General features: G+C 41.1%; 3 protein-coding genes across 3 annotated transcripts; all 3 read right to left on the bottom strand.

Moving 5' to 3' along the window:
- Positions 1 to 5,717: 5,717 nt before the first annotated feature.
- On the bottom strand, positions 5,718 to 6,311 carry BDB00DRAFT_878595 (uncharacterized protein; the record flags this gene model as incomplete). Its single annotated transcript, XM_053127752.1, has 2 exons — positions 5,718 to 5,807; positions 5,919 to 6,311. The coding sequence occupies 2 exons, from the start codon at positions 6,309 to 6,311 to the stop codon at positions 5,718 to 5,720; spliced, it is 483 nt and encodes a 160-aa protein (XP_052973645.1).
- A 5,318-nt stretch (positions 6,312 to 11,629) lies between these two features.
- BDB00DRAFT_747357 (uncharacterized protein) lies at positions 11,630 to 11,902 on the bottom strand (the record flags this gene model as incomplete). The annotated part of the gene is made up of 1 exon (XM_053118561.1): positions 11,630 to 11,902. A coding segment is annotated over one exon (273 nt), but the record flags the coding sequence as incomplete, so codon positions are not given.
- Positions 11,903 to 11,914: 12 nt separating this feature from the next.
- On the bottom strand, positions 11,915 to 12,322 carry BDB00DRAFT_774539 (uncharacterized protein; the record flags this gene model as incomplete). Its single annotated transcript, XM_053120168.1, has 1 exon — positions 11,915 to 12,322. A coding segment is annotated over one exon (408 nt), but the record flags the coding sequence as incomplete, so codon positions are not given.
- Positions 12,323 to 17,613: the final 5,291 nt, after the last annotated feature.

The following is a 17,613-nucleotide window of genomic DNA, read 5'->3' as shown; positions in this document are numbered from 1 at the left end:
ATACAGGATATGAATGAAATAATTACACATGTTTCAGTATCTGAGAAATGTGCTATCGGAAATGATGGTACTATGTTTATTAATATGAAACTATATAAAAAAATAAGTGAGGCAGATTGTTTAGGAATAGATGGTGGATATAACTTATTTATACAAAAGTTTAAAGATAATGCGACAGATGCTGGATATAGTTTTTATGATCGTAATTTTTTACATCCCATAAGAAAAGAACGAGGACAAAATTTAATAATCAATGAGACATACTCTAATAACAAGTTTAGATCATTTCGTTCAGCAATAGAAGCACAGTTCTCTATGTTAGGCTCTAAATTTGAACGAATTAATAATAATCGTGCAGCATTGCAAATAACCAATATAAGATATCATAATATTCAGTTTCGTGTTGCTTGTATTCTTACTAATATATGGCGATTTGTGAATAAGTATAATATAGAGGTACAACCACATCATAAATTATGGTATAGAAAAGATTTTGAATTCCCAAGTAAGAAAAACAAACTTGACTTGGTATTTTCAAATGAGCAAAAAGTAAATATTGAATATAACGAAATGGCTGACATGCAGCAGAAATTTCTACAGCTTAACATTAATCAATCAATAGATATGGGCTTATACTTGTACTTATATTAGTATCTGTTGATTTATTTTTGACGTCAGTTTCTTTTGTTATATCTATATCATCTATTATAGCCTTTTTTATATCCTTATGCTTTTTAAAATATTCTTTTGGCTGTATTTCTTCTACTATTTGCTTGTTTCTCCGTTTATTTTTAATGTGTCTTTTTTTCTTTTTACGTTTTGGTATATTATTTGGTATGTTGCAGTCACTGCTTTTCTCTGATTCAGATGTACTTACATCTATGTATTTATGTTTCTCTATATCTTCTGGTGGGGTTTCCCAATCAGTAGTATCATTTACAACATCATCACATTTTATATATTATTAAACACATCTTCCCAATGCCTACAATCTACTGATGATGGTACCTTTATAGTTGACCATCCTCTATTATTTTGTTGAGGCGGATTATGTTGTTTATTGTTCTGTGTATTATTACTATTATGTTTTTCTTCTTGTTCCTTCATATATTCTTCTGTGTCAGCTAATTCTTGTAGTTCCTCTACTGTTTTATCCATCGGTGTATATTTTTTAATATCATCCTAACCACTATTATGTGCATAACGGATAAATGTATGCTGATCTTGGTATTAGTTTTCGAATTCACCTTTGTATAAGTCCTCATACATATCCATGTTTTCATAATACATGAATTTATTTTCATAATCCTTCACCTTCATTGTGTATAGATTCCATATTATATGACCTTTACGGTTCTTATCAACATAGATAATATATAAACGATTGAGCGTTGGCTCTAACTCATATACTGATTTGTTTTTGTATAACATGTGCGGCATATAGTTACTATTCAGTATTATTGGCATATTTTTCTTTTTAGTTATTGACTTTGTGAATTTGCCATTAAGTTTTAACTGTGTTCCTTCTAACATTTGGTTTAAAAATGTTAATTTGAAATCAGAACCTGTTTCTTCATTATACATAAAATCATAATCATCATCCTTATAATCTGACCAATCATTTTCTTTATCCATTAGATATGCTCGATGGCCACCTTGTTCTAATACATCAATGTTATATGTCTTACCTACATTTGATGGACCTACAATCCAGTATTGTGGTATCTTATTTTTACCACCAAACATTGTTTCAATCCTAAACATAGACCACATATGTAATTTATTTCCAGGGTTATTTTTCCATATCTGCATCATGAAAGTAAGAATTTAAATTTGATTTTACAGTATCATATTTCCATAGTAATTCTGGATATATTTCAGTTGCCTTCTGCATATTAAGCTGCTTCGTAATTAATTGATATCCAAGTAACTGTTGGTGCATTTTTCTGGTCTTAACTTCATAATTTGGATCCATATTATAGCAAATATAATCTTTTCCTTTCATACAGTAGCTAATGGACTTTTGTGGATTACCACCTGGTTTAATATTTGGAGTAACACCATCGATAGTAAAGAATTTACGTGCTGTTTTTGTGTCGAACCGCTCATTCATTTGTATCCATATATGAACATGTTTCTCACCAGTTTCTGGTGCAATTTCGTCACATGCAATTGCCTTTTCAATTCGATAACCAATACGTTCATGTTTTATAAACCATTCCATGATTTGTTCTTTTGTTAAATGGAAGTCCTTACAAATATATGTGAACAGCCCTTTAGTGTTTTGGAATCGGAATTCTTTGCCGCCCTGCGAGGAATCTGCACCAGAGGTGTTACCCTCTAACATTGCATCGGAAAATTGAGGATTTGAGGATTTGAGGAATTTTGCAAAAGCCCTAATCCATCCCATTATTGCAGTATGGTTCTCGTCCCTTACTTCCTTTGTTATGTTAGCCTTTTTGAGGTCCTTTTCGAGTTCGACCCTTAGTTGGTCAGCAATTGTTTTTTCACTAACATCTTGATGATGTTCAGTAAGATGCTTTGCTCTTTCTATTAAGAGCGTCAATGTTATTCCTAAAATAGGAATAAATTCAGCCATAATGGCAATAAATGTGAGGAGGTTCATTTGGTCCATGTTGTGTTTTTGTTGGGGTAGTTTTGTTAGAGTGCTAAAAAAATATAACAAATATATTTTGCTTTATATTCTGTGGTATTATTTTTATATTAAAAAAAAAATTCAATTTTTATTTTTTTTCAAAAATTTAAATGTATGCATGCCAAGACATTCGTGCATGAATTATTTCAATAAAAATTAGTTTGGCTATCCTGACATATTTTAGCTAATTAGTCATCTAGGGTTACTAGACTGCATTAAAATCATCATAACCATGGCCGGTCCCCATGGGGCCCTGAACCAATATATACCCCAATAACTCAAGAAGGCGGATGGCGCTGCGAGCCAATGGAATTAGATGATGTTCACGAAGGCAACGAAAGATCGTCAACACCACCAATTATGAAGGGAAACGTTGAAAATACCTACGGAAGGATAGCAAGTCTCGTCCAAGAGGACTTGAATACGCACATCGAACTTATCTGCAAGTTCTCTGAAGCCACTACACTATTGGCTATGAGGGAATACGCCAACGAACAGCTAATGCAATTAGTAGGTCACACAAACAGGCTTGTAGCGAGATGCTGCGTCCGGCCTCAAGCTTATTTTACAGAGGATCAAGTGAGACCCATCATCCTAAACATTATCCTGCAAAACACATTCACTTGGATACCCACCAATACATACTGTCAAGATTGTTGCCGCCTCATGTTTGGCAATCGCCAAGAAGGCATGAATAGACGACTCCAGAATAGTAACCCTGCTGTAAACCACAAAAATGTAGAAAAAAAAAGAAAAAAAATCATATAATAAAAAAAACCCCCCCACAAAACATTCTTATTACATTGCATATATCTATCTATCAATTGTATCACACTCATACACACATATACAGTACATCTTATACACACATAAATAAATATTCAAATTGGGTACAGCATTTAAAGGGAAAACTAGTCATACACATACGTAAAGTGTAGCTTCCAATCAACACAGACAAATGAAATAAAAGGACAAAGCGCCAACACACAGAGTGACTCTACGATCCGTAACCGAATCCACAACAATACAAGGGAGCGCCAACACATACGCAAAGCGACTCTACGATTCATACAGAAATTACCAATACAATCGAACAGATGGAGCACCGAAACATACAGAGCGACTTTATGATCAACACAATCAACACAGCAAATCAAAAGGATGGAGCACCAACACATACACAGCGTGACTTTACGATCCAAGGAACATCACAAAGAATTACTACAAAAATACGAATAGATGGAGCGCCGACACACATACAGAGCGACTTTACGATCCATTATACAGCATTTAAACGATGTGGGACCATCTTTTTCCGGGCCCGAGGAGGTGTGTTACCCCGAGAACCACCCATAACAAATAAACCAAAGATACAAAAGAACCACACACCAAGCGGCAATCAGAATACAATATGTAACTACCACAGCAACTGCAGCAACTCTACAACTCTCTTGCACCCCCAAATTATCAAAAGGAACAACTACAAATAGAACGAACCCTTTACCTTGTAAAGATTCGATGAACAGCTTGTTGAATAAGAGCATTACCGCAGCATCCGCAGTAACAACAACTACCGCAGCATGAATTATCTTAGACATTATTAAATAACCAGAAAGATATAAATACCCCATCATTTTTATTTGAATAAAGACATTGAAATTTTACCTCCTACTTTTGACTTAACTTTTCAAGTGTTGTTTTCAATCACTTAAGACCTAAACACAGCTTGTTTTATCTTACATATTGTTTATTGCTCGTAACTGAAGCTAAATAAACTCTTCTATTAAGACCAGACGTAACATTCCTGCTCTTATTTCTCATTTACTTGGACAGACGTAGCATTCCTGATCCTTATTTCTCATTCATTTTGGACAGACGTAACATCCCTAATCCTCATTTCTACTCACTGAGCTTAATCAAGACATCAGCTCACTACCATTTCCACCCTTGGACATAAACCATACACATTTCTACTTTAATGACAGACATAACATCCCTGATCCTCATTTCTACTCACTGAGCTTAATCAAGACATCAGCTCACTATCATTTCCACCCTTGGACATAAACTATACACATTTCTACTTTATTTTACACTCATATCACTTCACAACCCGTCTGTAATAAACGATATTATTACTGGTGCTCACAACAAAACATACACTTAAACCGTTACGCAACTACCTGGAATACCCCAAATTCACCGTAACAATAGTATGTCCAAGGTGTGTGTGCGGCATTTACAAGCATGTGCAGAGGATACGTCTCTGATGGATGTCAGCCACCTGCTTAGATTTCTCGGTGGCAGTAAGCGTTTCTAGTTTCAGGTCCCTAATAACGGAGGCACAGTCAGGTCGAACTCAACAGTGCTAATGCCGCCCTTACGGAGACATCTGGTTAGTTCTTGTTTGAAAGACCGGTGGATCATAAGACCCATGATTCCTTTGGTAGGGAAGTGCACGTCATAGATGCGGGCCTATGTCATACCGAGGATGCGGAGTCATTTGCGCACTTTGCTTTGTGGTTGGCAGTACGGGCTATTGAGATATACAAATGTATATCTCAGAACAGCTTCATTATTTATGGGATGGAAACCACGGCCAGCCCAAGTGACCATAGCTGCTGTTGGGGTCTTGATGGTGTTGCGAACAGAGCGGCGCTGTTTGGTGTTTTTGTGGGCAACGGCGGCCCAGGACAGATTGTTGCTTTTTTTGCTGGCTGGCTGGGGCTGTGGTTGAGCGCCCTGGCTAGGAAGATATAATCATAGTTACAGTTTTTTTTCTAACAATAAAATTGTTAACTATTTATATATCTGTCAAGCGTGTACTAATTTCTGTATATCATCAAAGATTATGTCACTAGTAGCCTTCGTCCAAGTATTCCTCAGCTAGAGGAGGAGATGCTCATTACCATTCTGCTTACCATAACCTTGGTTCTAAAAATATTGAGGTTATGGTGGAACCTAGAAAAACTTAATTTTTTTAAGAATTCTTGGAAAGCCTAAGGGTTTGAATCACTCTCCTAGGTGCATGGGCTGATTTAGCCAGGCCTTCGTGTTTGTCTCAGAAGTCCATGTCGTCATTGGTGCTGTCGGCAACACTACTAGTAGTTGCTGATTGTTGCGAGTGAGTTGCTGTGGCAGCTTTCTCGTCCTGCAGGGTTCGAATCAATGCTTGTGCGTCTACAAGTTCTTTCTTGACAGCTGTGTTTTTGTTCAAAATTTCTTGCAGCTATGCGAGCAACTTGCCGTTTTCGGCACGTACCACCTGGCTTTCAACCAGTACCTCCTCGTTCTGTGCTTGCAACTTAAAAAGTTGGGCATGTTGAGCATGGAACCGTTCGCTGGTTTCTTGTACTTGTTCTTCAAGCTTTTTGTAAATGGCCTGTATGTGGTCCACTGGTGGTGGTGGTGGTGTGCTGTGGCGCGTGCTCCTACCTAGGTGACGGTCGCTTGTGGGGGGTCTGGATCGTTCATGTTCATGGTCCTCTTGGGCGCGTCGAGTAGAGCGCGAGGTTGCTGGTATAGTAGTAATTGATGTTGTTTCGTGCTCCATGTGATCCTCATGGTCTAGAGTTACTTTTTCTAGAACGGGAATATTGTAGCATCGCGACACAGTGTGACTTGTGTCCCTGGGCCGAATAGCATTGAGATTCATGCACCTCTCACACAGATAGTAACATTATAAATTCTATGCCCGTATGTTAAAATAAACAATGCTCTCTTACACCGCTACTCTTCTTTTGTCTCCGTTAAGACAACCGTTTCGTGTACGAACGAGCGCAAAATGTAATAGTTAAAGAAGCCACACCGATCGTTATAAGGATGCTCTGATATTGACGGATATCATGGATGTTATTATAGTCACATATACTCTCTATCATTTGTATCCTGCCTTAAGTTGTAAAAGCTTGTATTGAAATTATCTTGATACGTTCACGGTATAGACTCTTTCCTCTCATTTGTCTCATCCCCATTGTTCAGTATTATATGTTATATGTCCCTCACACGTCATCTGTATATTGGCAGACCGTATCGCCTGTCTTAAATTTTTACTATACAATAAAACTGGTGGAGAAGCTGAGCACAGGCACTACTCACGCTGCCTCTACACCGTCAGCACCGAAAAACCAAAAAAACCAAAATCGACTGCAATACCACCTCTCTGTCTGCAATCACCATCCCAAATATGTCCGACATCCAAGGGGATACATCATCAGCTGAACAAACAAAGCAAATGATTGTGCATGTGGAGGCATCACGCGTGGACGCCCCCAAGTTTGCAGGAGACCCAAATCGGGATGACCCTCTTAAGTTTCTCCAAAGCTTTAAGGAAGCTGCCGTAGCAAATAACTGGCAAACCGATAAAAGACGCATTGAGATGGCCGGGCTATCACTGCAAGTGCACGCGAAAGATTGGTTCGAGCACGATCTTCAACTAGAAGCAACAACCGCATTCGATGATGATACCAACGATTGCTTCGTCATGCAGTTCAAAAACGAATTCCTAACAGCACGATGGCAGGAGAGGTACCGGTGGGAGTACCGCCAGCGTGTGCAGTTGCAGCAGGAATCAGGATTACAATACACAATAAACAAGCTTGCGATGGCGAGCCGATACAAAAAAGGGTGCGGCACAAGGCTGGAAATAAGCGATAAAATTGCAGACGTCATTGAAGGCCTACGAATGGAATATCGCGAGCTATTGCATGGAACACGTCCACAAACCATAGCTGCGTTGAAAGAAGCAGTGCGTTCAGCTGAGAGGCACATGGAAGCGATACGCTATACCGTCGGCATAGGCAATCTTTCACATGTCGCATCAACACAACAGTTGGGAACAACCTCGCAGCATCAACCGTACACTCAGCTTGCTGTAAACCAAGCAGTAGTGCAGCCCTCGTCAAAATCACAACGATCAGAACGTGCGGTCGCTGCTGATCTGCAGGAGCAATTCGATAACAGCCTCGCAAATGCAATTGACAAGATGGAGGCATTGATGAAAAACTATATTACAGCACCGGCTCAGAAGGAGATCCTGAGGCGACCAGAGACCAACGTGACAGGCCTTCCTGCTAACCAATACAGACATTCACGCTGCTATAACTGCAATAAGAATGGTCATATCGCCAGACAATGCCGAACTGCTTGCCTAACTTGTCCGTACTCAGATCACAGTGCCATGCATTGTCTAAGGCGCCAAAACAGCGGGCGACGAGATGATGCAGCGGTCTTGACCACTCGAGAGGATGATCCGCCGGAGCAGATCTCGGATTTTCGCATAGGCCGTCTGTAAAGACAGGTGCAACGGCCCAGCCCACAGCAAATCCTGTTAACCTAATACAAGGTGTATGCAGCTGGCGACGGCGATGCACCCGCAGCCAACACTCGCAGTCGCAAAAGGGAGCATGAAAGCCATATGGAAGTGGATACCACAAACCAGCAACCCGCTCATAACACTGATAAAACCACACCGCAACAACACGTCAACGACGAAAGATACAAGAAATTGTTAGCAAACCTAGAAAAGGCCAGACACGCCAAAGCGGATTATAAGCGTGCTGATGATGAGGCCAAGGCCAGAGGCAAACCGCCACCGTCACTACAGCACAAAGCCACACAACAGTTTCCTCTGATTATGAACGAGCATAGAGATATCCGTCAATTTGATATCGCAAAAACATTGTGGGAGACCAACATACAGATACCCTTGCCTCAGTTGTTATATTACGCTCCAGTACTGCGACAAGAAGCCCTTAGCTCTATGGGAGCGACTCCTCAGAGTCAGCCACGACGCAAGACCGACTCTACAACGTCGTTGGTGAACGACACAACTATGTCTCCAAAGTACGACACAACATCGAACAAAGAAGTACGTGCACTTCAAGCCATCTGTGCCATCGTCAGCAGCGAACAAATAGAAGCACTCATCGACTATGGTGCGAATGTGTCAATTCTACCACTGGCTTTAGTACAACAAATACGGGTCACCAGCTAAATTCGCCCCACTGATCGGGTTATTCGTTTTGGCAGAGGAAGTCTGGAGTTGCCTGTAGGCACGATCGACATTGACATCACTCTAGAAGAAGGCTTCGTGGTGCATCATCGCTTTGTGATCGTCGACAATCCCAGCACGCCATTGATCTTGGGACATGACTTCTTGTACCACACGCGTGCTAGCTTCACACCGTATCAGCATCACATCACTTTCCCCAAGTACGAAGCGGGACAGTCAGCTGAACAAGAAGCATGGGTCATACCAACTCACTGGGGTTTTGGTCCAGGCCCTTGTTGCAATGTAACGGAAGAAGCTGATGCAAGCTCGACAGATGCGGTATATGCATATATGGCACTCGAGAACAATGGAAACAACGGCTGCAAAGACCGAATTGTCACCTTGAACAGCGACTTGGTTCTCGACAAAGGCGAAGTTATGGCGATAAGGATAAACTTGCATGGCGATACAGCGGCTACAGGCGAACACTTGGTCCTGGAGACAGCTCCCAATGGTCAGCATAATATCGTTCTCTGGCCCTCAAAAAATTGGTCCAGATCACACGGCGACCCTATTCATTGCCAACAGGGGACAAGAACGATTGGCGTAAAATCTGGCGATGTTATAGGCGTTGCCCGACAAATGATGCAGTTACCTAAACAACCGACGACCAATGATCTCGATGAAGTGATGCGACAGCTACATGAGCTGACCTGGTACCCTGATAAGGCATTGCCGCAGACCAAAGATGTATCAGTCTATTTCAATATCGCCGACGACAACTTGATACAAATGAACATGGCAAGAGCCGAGCCAGCTACCAAGACCGAAAAACCCTTCGACATCAATCCAAATCTTCCAGGGATATTCCACGCCAATCGATTAAAACTGTACAAGAGCCGAACCCCGTCGAGAGCGAGCAAACGTGCAGAACGAAGTCGAACTGTGGTATGGGTTTTGAAGAACGTCGAACCATACTATTTATATTACGTTGTCTCCCCATACATTATTATTCTTTTGCTATCCAATTATGCACTGTCAATTATACTGAACCTTGGCACCCTTTTCAAGCTTATATTTTATGTACCCCTCTATTATATATCGTGCAACTTTTACTTCTATCCCGAAAATTTCATGTTCAATATCATATAGTGTTACTATATGTACCTTTCCTTTCAATTTTGTATAAGCTTCCTCATCATGTTCTATTCACTCGTTTCATATGTTCATGATCTCCTTGCTAATGGAAACGCAATTGTAATGAATGTTAGCACGGGGGACCGTAGCTAGCATTCAAGGCCCTCTTTGTAGCATCGCGACACAGTGTGACTTGTGTCCCTGGGCCGAATAGCATTGAGATTCATGCACCTCTCACACAGATAGTAACATTATAAATTCTATGCCCGTATGTTAAAATAAACAATGCTCTCTTACACCGCTACTCTTCTTTTGTCTCCGTTAAGACAACCGTTTCGTGTACGAACGAGCGCAAAATGTAATAGTTAAAGAAGCCACACCGATCGTTATAAGGATGCTCTGATATTGACGGATATCATGGATGTTATTATAGTCACATATACTCTCTATCATTTGTATCCTGCCTTAAGTCGTAAAAGCTTGTATTGAAATTATCTTGATACGTTCACGGTATAGACTCTTTCCTCTCATTTGTCTCATCCCCATTGTTCAGTATTATATGTTATATGTCCCTCACACGTCATCTGTATATTGGCAGACCGTATCGCCTGTCTTCAATTTTTACTATACAATAATATGAGATGCTCGTAGAACGAGGTCAGGTGCACGACGTTTACTGCTGTAACAGGAAGGTGACTCAGGTGGCACGGCTGATTTCAATGTGATAGGGGGGGATGGTACGCGTCAGCGTTAAATTGGTTTTACTGCTTTTGTCGATTTTGAAGGGGGGCGAGATCGGATTAAAAGGGGTGATAAGAGGATGGAAAAGTATATAAAGAGGTCAATAACGCTGTGCGCGATGCTCAACAGAAGTCTCCCCTGTTTTTTGCACCTCTGCTTTTTACAGATCCTCAGTTTTTGTAGCTTTTTTTGGAGGAATTCCGCTCATCACTAAATATAATTGCAGTTTCCTCATATTTTGCATTTCGCAGCCCAAAACACAGAACCTGCAATTTCCCGCTAGTGGTTTCCATTCTCCTGAAGAGCGGCGATGCTGAGAATTGAACCAATGATACTTTCCAGTTTTCTATATAAAGGTCTATATTTATTACATAAATGATTTATCACTAAAAATAATTAGTGATTGTAAATTGTTTGTTCTGGCTTTTTTGCAGAGATCATCCTAGATTTTTCTGAGCTCATTCCAGATATTTTGTTGTTCTGGGGCATCTAAAATACTAATTGTTTTTTCTAGCATTCTTGTTTATTCTTGCAAACTATATACTCATGTAACAGGTTCAGATGAAACAGTCATGCTAGCATCTTCATTGCCGTTGTCAACAACATCATCATCAGCTATTTTTGAACGTTCTATACGGAGTATGAAATCGCCTTCTGAAATCACTTGGGCTGTCTGGTTCAAACTTTATAAATCTTTATTAAACGGCTATATAAGCGCTTCGCCAATCGCATACTTGCTAAAGCCCAGTCGCCATGACTGGTGAACAAAAACCCCATGAGCCAGAGGGGGAAAATGTAGAGCAAAATGATAAAGAACTTGAGAGAAAACAAAAAGGGGAGTATCTAGGGTTACAAGAGTGCACAAAGGTTAAGAGAGATAAAAAGTGGGGCGGGAGCTTGCAGCTACAAAGCGGCAAGGGACAGGGAATCTTTTTTCTTTTTTTTTTATTTGTGTTTTGAAAAACTAGTACAGGGAATTAGGGTGTGAGGGAGGGCGAAGGGGAAAGAGATAGGCGTGAATCAGCATTGGTTTGATCAAGCCACAACAAAAAGTCATTGCATGGGGTAGTGGCAATACCAGTGTCTTCAGTGAATAGGTTGTCTTCGTGGCATAAACGATCGATGTCTCGGAGTAAGCTGGTGAGTCGGGGCCAACAAGAGCGCCAATAACGTTTGGTGGTGGTGCTGCGAGGGCGAGTTCTTGGTAACGATTTGAGTATGAAGGAGATAGGATTCAGGATTACAAGAGGAACCTGTAAACGCACATGTGCTTGCAGACAGATGATGACATGGTCCTGAGATAGGTGATGGCGATCTGAACAATTGTGGCAGATAGCCTCCGGACGACCATTCGGCATCCAGCCAAGACGCCAACGTATGAGACAACTTCAATGGTGGTATTGCATCGGGAGCCAAACGATTGGTTCGACACCCAGTGTAGGACGACAAGCAGAGAGCAATTTAGCGCGTGGGCCAAGAAGAGTAGATTCAAAATCGGTAGTATACAGGTTGTGAATAGCATGTGATAAGGCTTTCTTGTCAAATGGCGCCTCTGTAGCAGGGAGACGTTGCCACAATGTGGTGTGTTGCAGGTGACGGTATCGGCTTGTAGAGACGACCGAAAGTCGCTGGACGAGCTTGGATAATAAAGCATCATCAGGTAACCAATGACTTCGCTTGAGAAATTTCGCTTGAAGAACAGCCACTCTGAGTTTCATAGGAGGGATATTGACCAGATGCTGCATGACCTTGGTTGATGAGGTGCTATTCGAGCTGCCATAGAAGCGCCGAAGGCAAACTTGGGCTGTCTGTCTGCCGTCCGTCTCTCTGTCACGCTTTTCGTTGCCATGACAACACTATAGTATATGGTTGAATTTTACCACAAGAGATAAAGTCCTCATAGCTTTATAAATTGTTGTACTTGTGATGGATTCTAGTTAAAGAAGAGTGGACTTCAAGACCAAAACAAAATTCATTAAGAGCGATTCTGGTACTCATTATTGCAATAGGGATGTAGTGAAAAAAACGAAAGGAACGATGCAAAAAGTGCTGCAGGAGAGAGAAGCACATATGCTACCATCGCACTGATATCTGGAGCGCAGCGTGGGGGCTCATTCAGCTGAGCGAAGCGAGGCACGTGACATTGATGATAAAGACAGTGATACTGAGTTCAATTACACACAATGGAGTATCAAGTATAGAACGCCTTGCCAAGGGTCGCCACAGGCGACTTTTTCATTAAGAACAGCACTAACAATTTCTTCATCGGACAATAGTGAATGAACAGCTGCAGTTTCCTCAGTGGGATCTGCATCAAAAGTGAAGTTCACAAGGTTGTCGGCACCATAAATGAGGCTTAGATGATCATTGATCTGGCCAAGTGCAACTTCGTCTGCATTTTCTAATCCAGTGTCAGTACTGTTAGTCATGACTGTGTCTACTACCCTCGTGTTTCTGGAGCAGTTTGCAATTGTTGACACTGGAATACTTTACCATGCCTCGTGGCACCATTGTATTGCTATCAAAACATCAATACGAAATGTATTTCCGTCATTAATGGTCAGGCCTTTTTCCAAGCGCTCCTGAATTCTGCTATATGCATGCTCATCACTGTAGGAAAATTCTTGTAATTTTTGTGGATTTCTTGTGAATTTGGACCCCCCCGCTGGCCTCGTTCTTGTGGTTCTTATGGATTTCTTAGAAATTTGTGATGTCTGTCACTGCCTGCTCTGGGTCGCCAATTTTTTTTTGTGATTCTTGTGGATTCTTGTGATTGAACAGTACTCTCTTGATGTGAGCTTAAGTTTAATAACCAGTGGTTGTGTTGAAATGCTCTGCATACATTTATTATTCATTTGACTGCTGCCATGTTCTCTTTGCACACAACTACTAAGGAAACAAACAGCCGATCTTGCGTTTGCCGTGAACAAGTTTTGGACGTGAATAGGATTTTGCGTCAACATTACAACAGGAAGCGCTTATTGTATGTGCAAAGAAGAACGTTGTCATAGTCCCTTCTTTATTTAACTTTCAGGATCCAAATAGAATAAAAGCATTGCTCGAGGCTACGCGTGGCGTTCCGCGCCAAAACTTGGCAGAACACTGCAATGACGTTTTGGACGCCATAAACAAAGAATATGAGAGAGGTGATTATGATTCTAATTTGGATCTTTCGCGTTTTATATGCGACCAAAGGTAAGTAAATAGCGATCCCACGCTGTCATTCGTTGCCACTGTAGTAAATAAGTTTTGTAGCTGTATATATAGAGAACCGCCATCAAATACCTGCAGCAATGGATCTGGCTCCACTCAAGTATACTCACCCTCCTTCCCATATTTGTATGGAGCAAACTCTCCTGTCGACGATTCCTCAGTGCCAGAAACAATACCTTCGACTGGTACTAACGATTTCGAAAAACATAGCATCTCTGCTGAGGAAACAATATGAAAACTCCAGACCACAGATGAACTGTTCGACGAGCTAGGTCTTTGATAATGAAAATTTAAACTATATAAGAGACACGAGTCAGATAATACGTTTTGTGGTGGGAAGGCGTGCAAGTTGAAAAAGAAAAGGGGTGTGGTTAAAGGTAATAATAAAGAGAGTAACACATGTGAATAATGGGAATCGAGCAAACCTTTGTTATGCTTTTGTGGGCAAATGGATAGATACAGTAGACGTGTAGTCAGTTGTAGATTTCAGAGTTCTCTAATGTCTCCGAGGCTCACATAACAAGAGACTAATCCAGGATATACATAATATAGACCGTTTTCTGAAATGGATGATTTGATCGTACCTGCAAAACTTCGAATGTTTTGGGCTTCTATGACATACCATTTTGTATTTGATCGTGATGAGCCTATGGGGTAACCCCATTGAGAAAGCTTCACGTCGCGCTTCAGTTCCACCAAGCAAAGAATGCGGGTTATTCCTGAAACACCATAATCTTTGTTAAAAAACTGCCTACCCTATAACACTCCAAAAGTGATTAGTATCCTTTCAGTGTAAGTTCCTAACCTCGATATGTGTGCGCGAATGAAAGATGAAGGTCGCCGAAGAAATCACCCTAAATGGTCTCTTGCTCCCTGTTTGCGAAACGGTAGTGTTTGGCTATTGGAAGTTCGAGCCAGATAAAGTGTGCCATCCTATTGCACACATTTCCAGTACCTAGACTCTCGTAGACAGTGCCGTCTACAAAAAGGTTTGGTGCGACAACTATGCTTTCTTCAAGAGCGTTTCCAACTTCGTCGAGCCCCATTACATCATCTTCGCCATCTATCATCATCCTATCTCCCTCATTCCACTCTGTGCCAGCTTGCAGTCTCTTGTAATACTGTTTAAGATGAGCCTTAAGTCTCAGATGACTATAATCTGTCAACCTGGCGTCCCTTTTCAGTCGAGGCCCTCTCAATTCTGGTGCATCCTCATCATCGCAGTCATTCACCACGTTTTCATCGCAACCAGCATAAAACACGTCATTCGCCTTAATGTCGTCACTAATTGTCGAGTGCTCAAAATCAGGGACTCTGCCCAAGAGCCTGATAATGGCAGTCTTGACATTTGCATTTTGGGCATTAACTCCTGGAAGCTTCCTTGATTGTATTTGTCTTTTGGCTTCACCTGCAAGTTTCTATTAAAAATGAAGTAGACAGCTACATGTAAACATCACTTACCAACGGCTCTTTCTATGGGACGTGCACTAATCGACCTGAGAGATCCGAGCATGCGAATGATATCTGGCGCATGTCACAGAAGGTGGTGGCAGATGGTGTACATGTTATTGGGCATATGGGGACCAGAGATGAACATATGCCAAGAATTGATGCGGCTAAAAAGAAATGTTGGTTAAGTTAAGTAGTTAATCAAATGAGTGTAATTTACTTATCCATGTCAATAAGCTGCTCGTCGGTTATATCCCAAGAAAGAGCCAAGGCACACGCAATAACCAGATTATTAAGTTGCTCGATGTGCTGACATCCAACAGTATTCAACTGCTCAAACACTAGCGATGGCAGAGCGAGTGACAGGAAATCAATCCAGTTAACCGCACGTGCACTTGCAGGACGGGTAAAGATATCTAAAAGGAGTACATATATCAATATGTTATGCAAAAGGAAAACACGCACACATTCGTATATCTGTTCCCTGATAATGCACCATCTAATCCTATAGGAAGACTCATCACAGATTCCGATATAGCTATACCCATCTGTCTGATAGCGGTATCACTGAGGGCAAACAGTAATTGTGCATTGGCATAGGCTTCCGTGATCCATCTGTACAATTGGTGTGCAATGTTCTGGCCAATTAAATGCATCTCATCAAGTCCAAAAAATGATGCACCATGGAATGTCGGTAAGGCTGCTAATAGTGTCCCATACAAACCGCGTTGCTAGTATACTTTTTGTTGAGTAACGCATGTATCTCTATATCATAGTCAATATGTTCAGATATTTACCGTATCTCCGTTAAGATACTCGTCGTTGCTTCTGCTTTGGTCCAGCTGAGCTCCACTGACGAAATATCTGGCTTAGCCATTGCCACTGGGACTGATGCAACTTGTAGCAAGGATAACATATACTCTGCAGCTGTAGTAAGAAGTGTGTCCAGAGTGACATGCAAGATCCATGACAGCAGGTATGTCTCCAGATGCAAGCATGAGATGTGCTTTTACTGGTATCGGCGCAGGAATGCCAGGACAATGCACACGCATTCCAATTGTTCCTAAAACCTGAAGATCATCCATCAAAGGCTTTAAAAAGCTATGAATGTCTTTGGGCTTGTATGGTCCAGGGATGATGGCGACTTGGAGCATATTCTTCAGTTTGTATCTAAGTAGTATCCAGTTTATATCAGTACCAAATTAAACCTTTATACGTTGCTAGAATACCTTTCGGATTGAGGAAGCGTGAAGACTATAAGGTGGACAATCGTCATTGATATTGTATTATTACGGCCTTGACGGAATGGCACGAAACCGTCCACAAACAAGCCAAGCGTAATGTCATACTCTCCATCAAAAAAATGGTGGCAGATCTCGAAGGCACGCCCATCAACAACATCAGTCGTGACGCCTTCTTCTCCTCCACTCTTGCTGCCAAATCTTAAAGTATCGCAACTCGTAGCGGTGACAAACAAACTTGCAAGAAGGTGTGAGATAGGGATATATCCCATGACCTATGCAGACTTCCTACTTTCCAAATAACAAGGCTTCTCGCACTTTGGGCACTTGTCTTGACTGCCAGTGAAAAAAACACTATTGTTCGCGCACATATCCAGATTCCTCGGCTTGATAGGGCAAATATCTCCAGCCCTTTTGCTGGCCAAGTATGGGCTACACAAGTTTTCAAAGCTGCGATTTTCCCCTACGAAAAATGTTTAACATATATATACATTGATCATTACTCATTTACTTACTGAAGCTGTCGATAGAGTGCTTCGTAAAGTGATTGCAAAAGCTAATCAGATTGTCATGACAATCCCTCGGAAGATTGTAGTTAAGAACAATCGTCAATAGTTCGAGATCCCATCTGTTATCTTGGGCTTGCTGCTCAATATTTGAAACATTGATTTCGTCGACATCCCCTCATTAATGCGAGTTGGCGCGTCCTCAAGTGGAAGCATAGCTTCGACGTCGCTACCTTCGTCATTATTTTCGCCACAGCTTTCGTTGTCACTGGTCTTGTGGTCTATGCTGTCACTTTCGCGATTAGCCGCAATGATCTCAGGAGGGACCCCGAGATTAGTGGTTCCCATCAAGGTACCGGGATTGGCATTCGTTAGGTCGGGTGCTAACACCAATGCAGTAACTAGTGGAGGCGAACTGTTGCTGCTATGGCACTGTTCCCGCTTATGCTCTTTGACGTGGTTTTTGTACTTTCTTGTAGACCTAAAGGTCTCATCGGGAACTAATCTTTATAATATAAAATAAAAAAGGTTTCATTAATAAAACAGATATAATAGTTTAAGAAAAATTTATAAATTGAAATGTATTTATTTTAATTTTTATTAGGTTTTATTTTTTCAAAAAAGTTTTAAATCTATAAATTTTTTTTTGATTCTTAGGATTAATATTAATTCTTAAAA

Source organism: Zychaea mexicana (assembly GCF_025766255.1).
Source record: "Zychaea mexicana strain RSA 1403 chromosome Unknown BDB00scaffold_141, whole genome shotgun sequence".
NCBI classification, from domain to species: Eukaryota; Fungi; Mucoromycota; class Mucoromycetes; order Mucorales; family Lichtheimiaceae; genus Zychaea; species Zychaea mexicana.
Note: the sequence above shows the minus strand (reverse complement) of the source record. Positions and strands in the feature narration are given on the sequence as shown.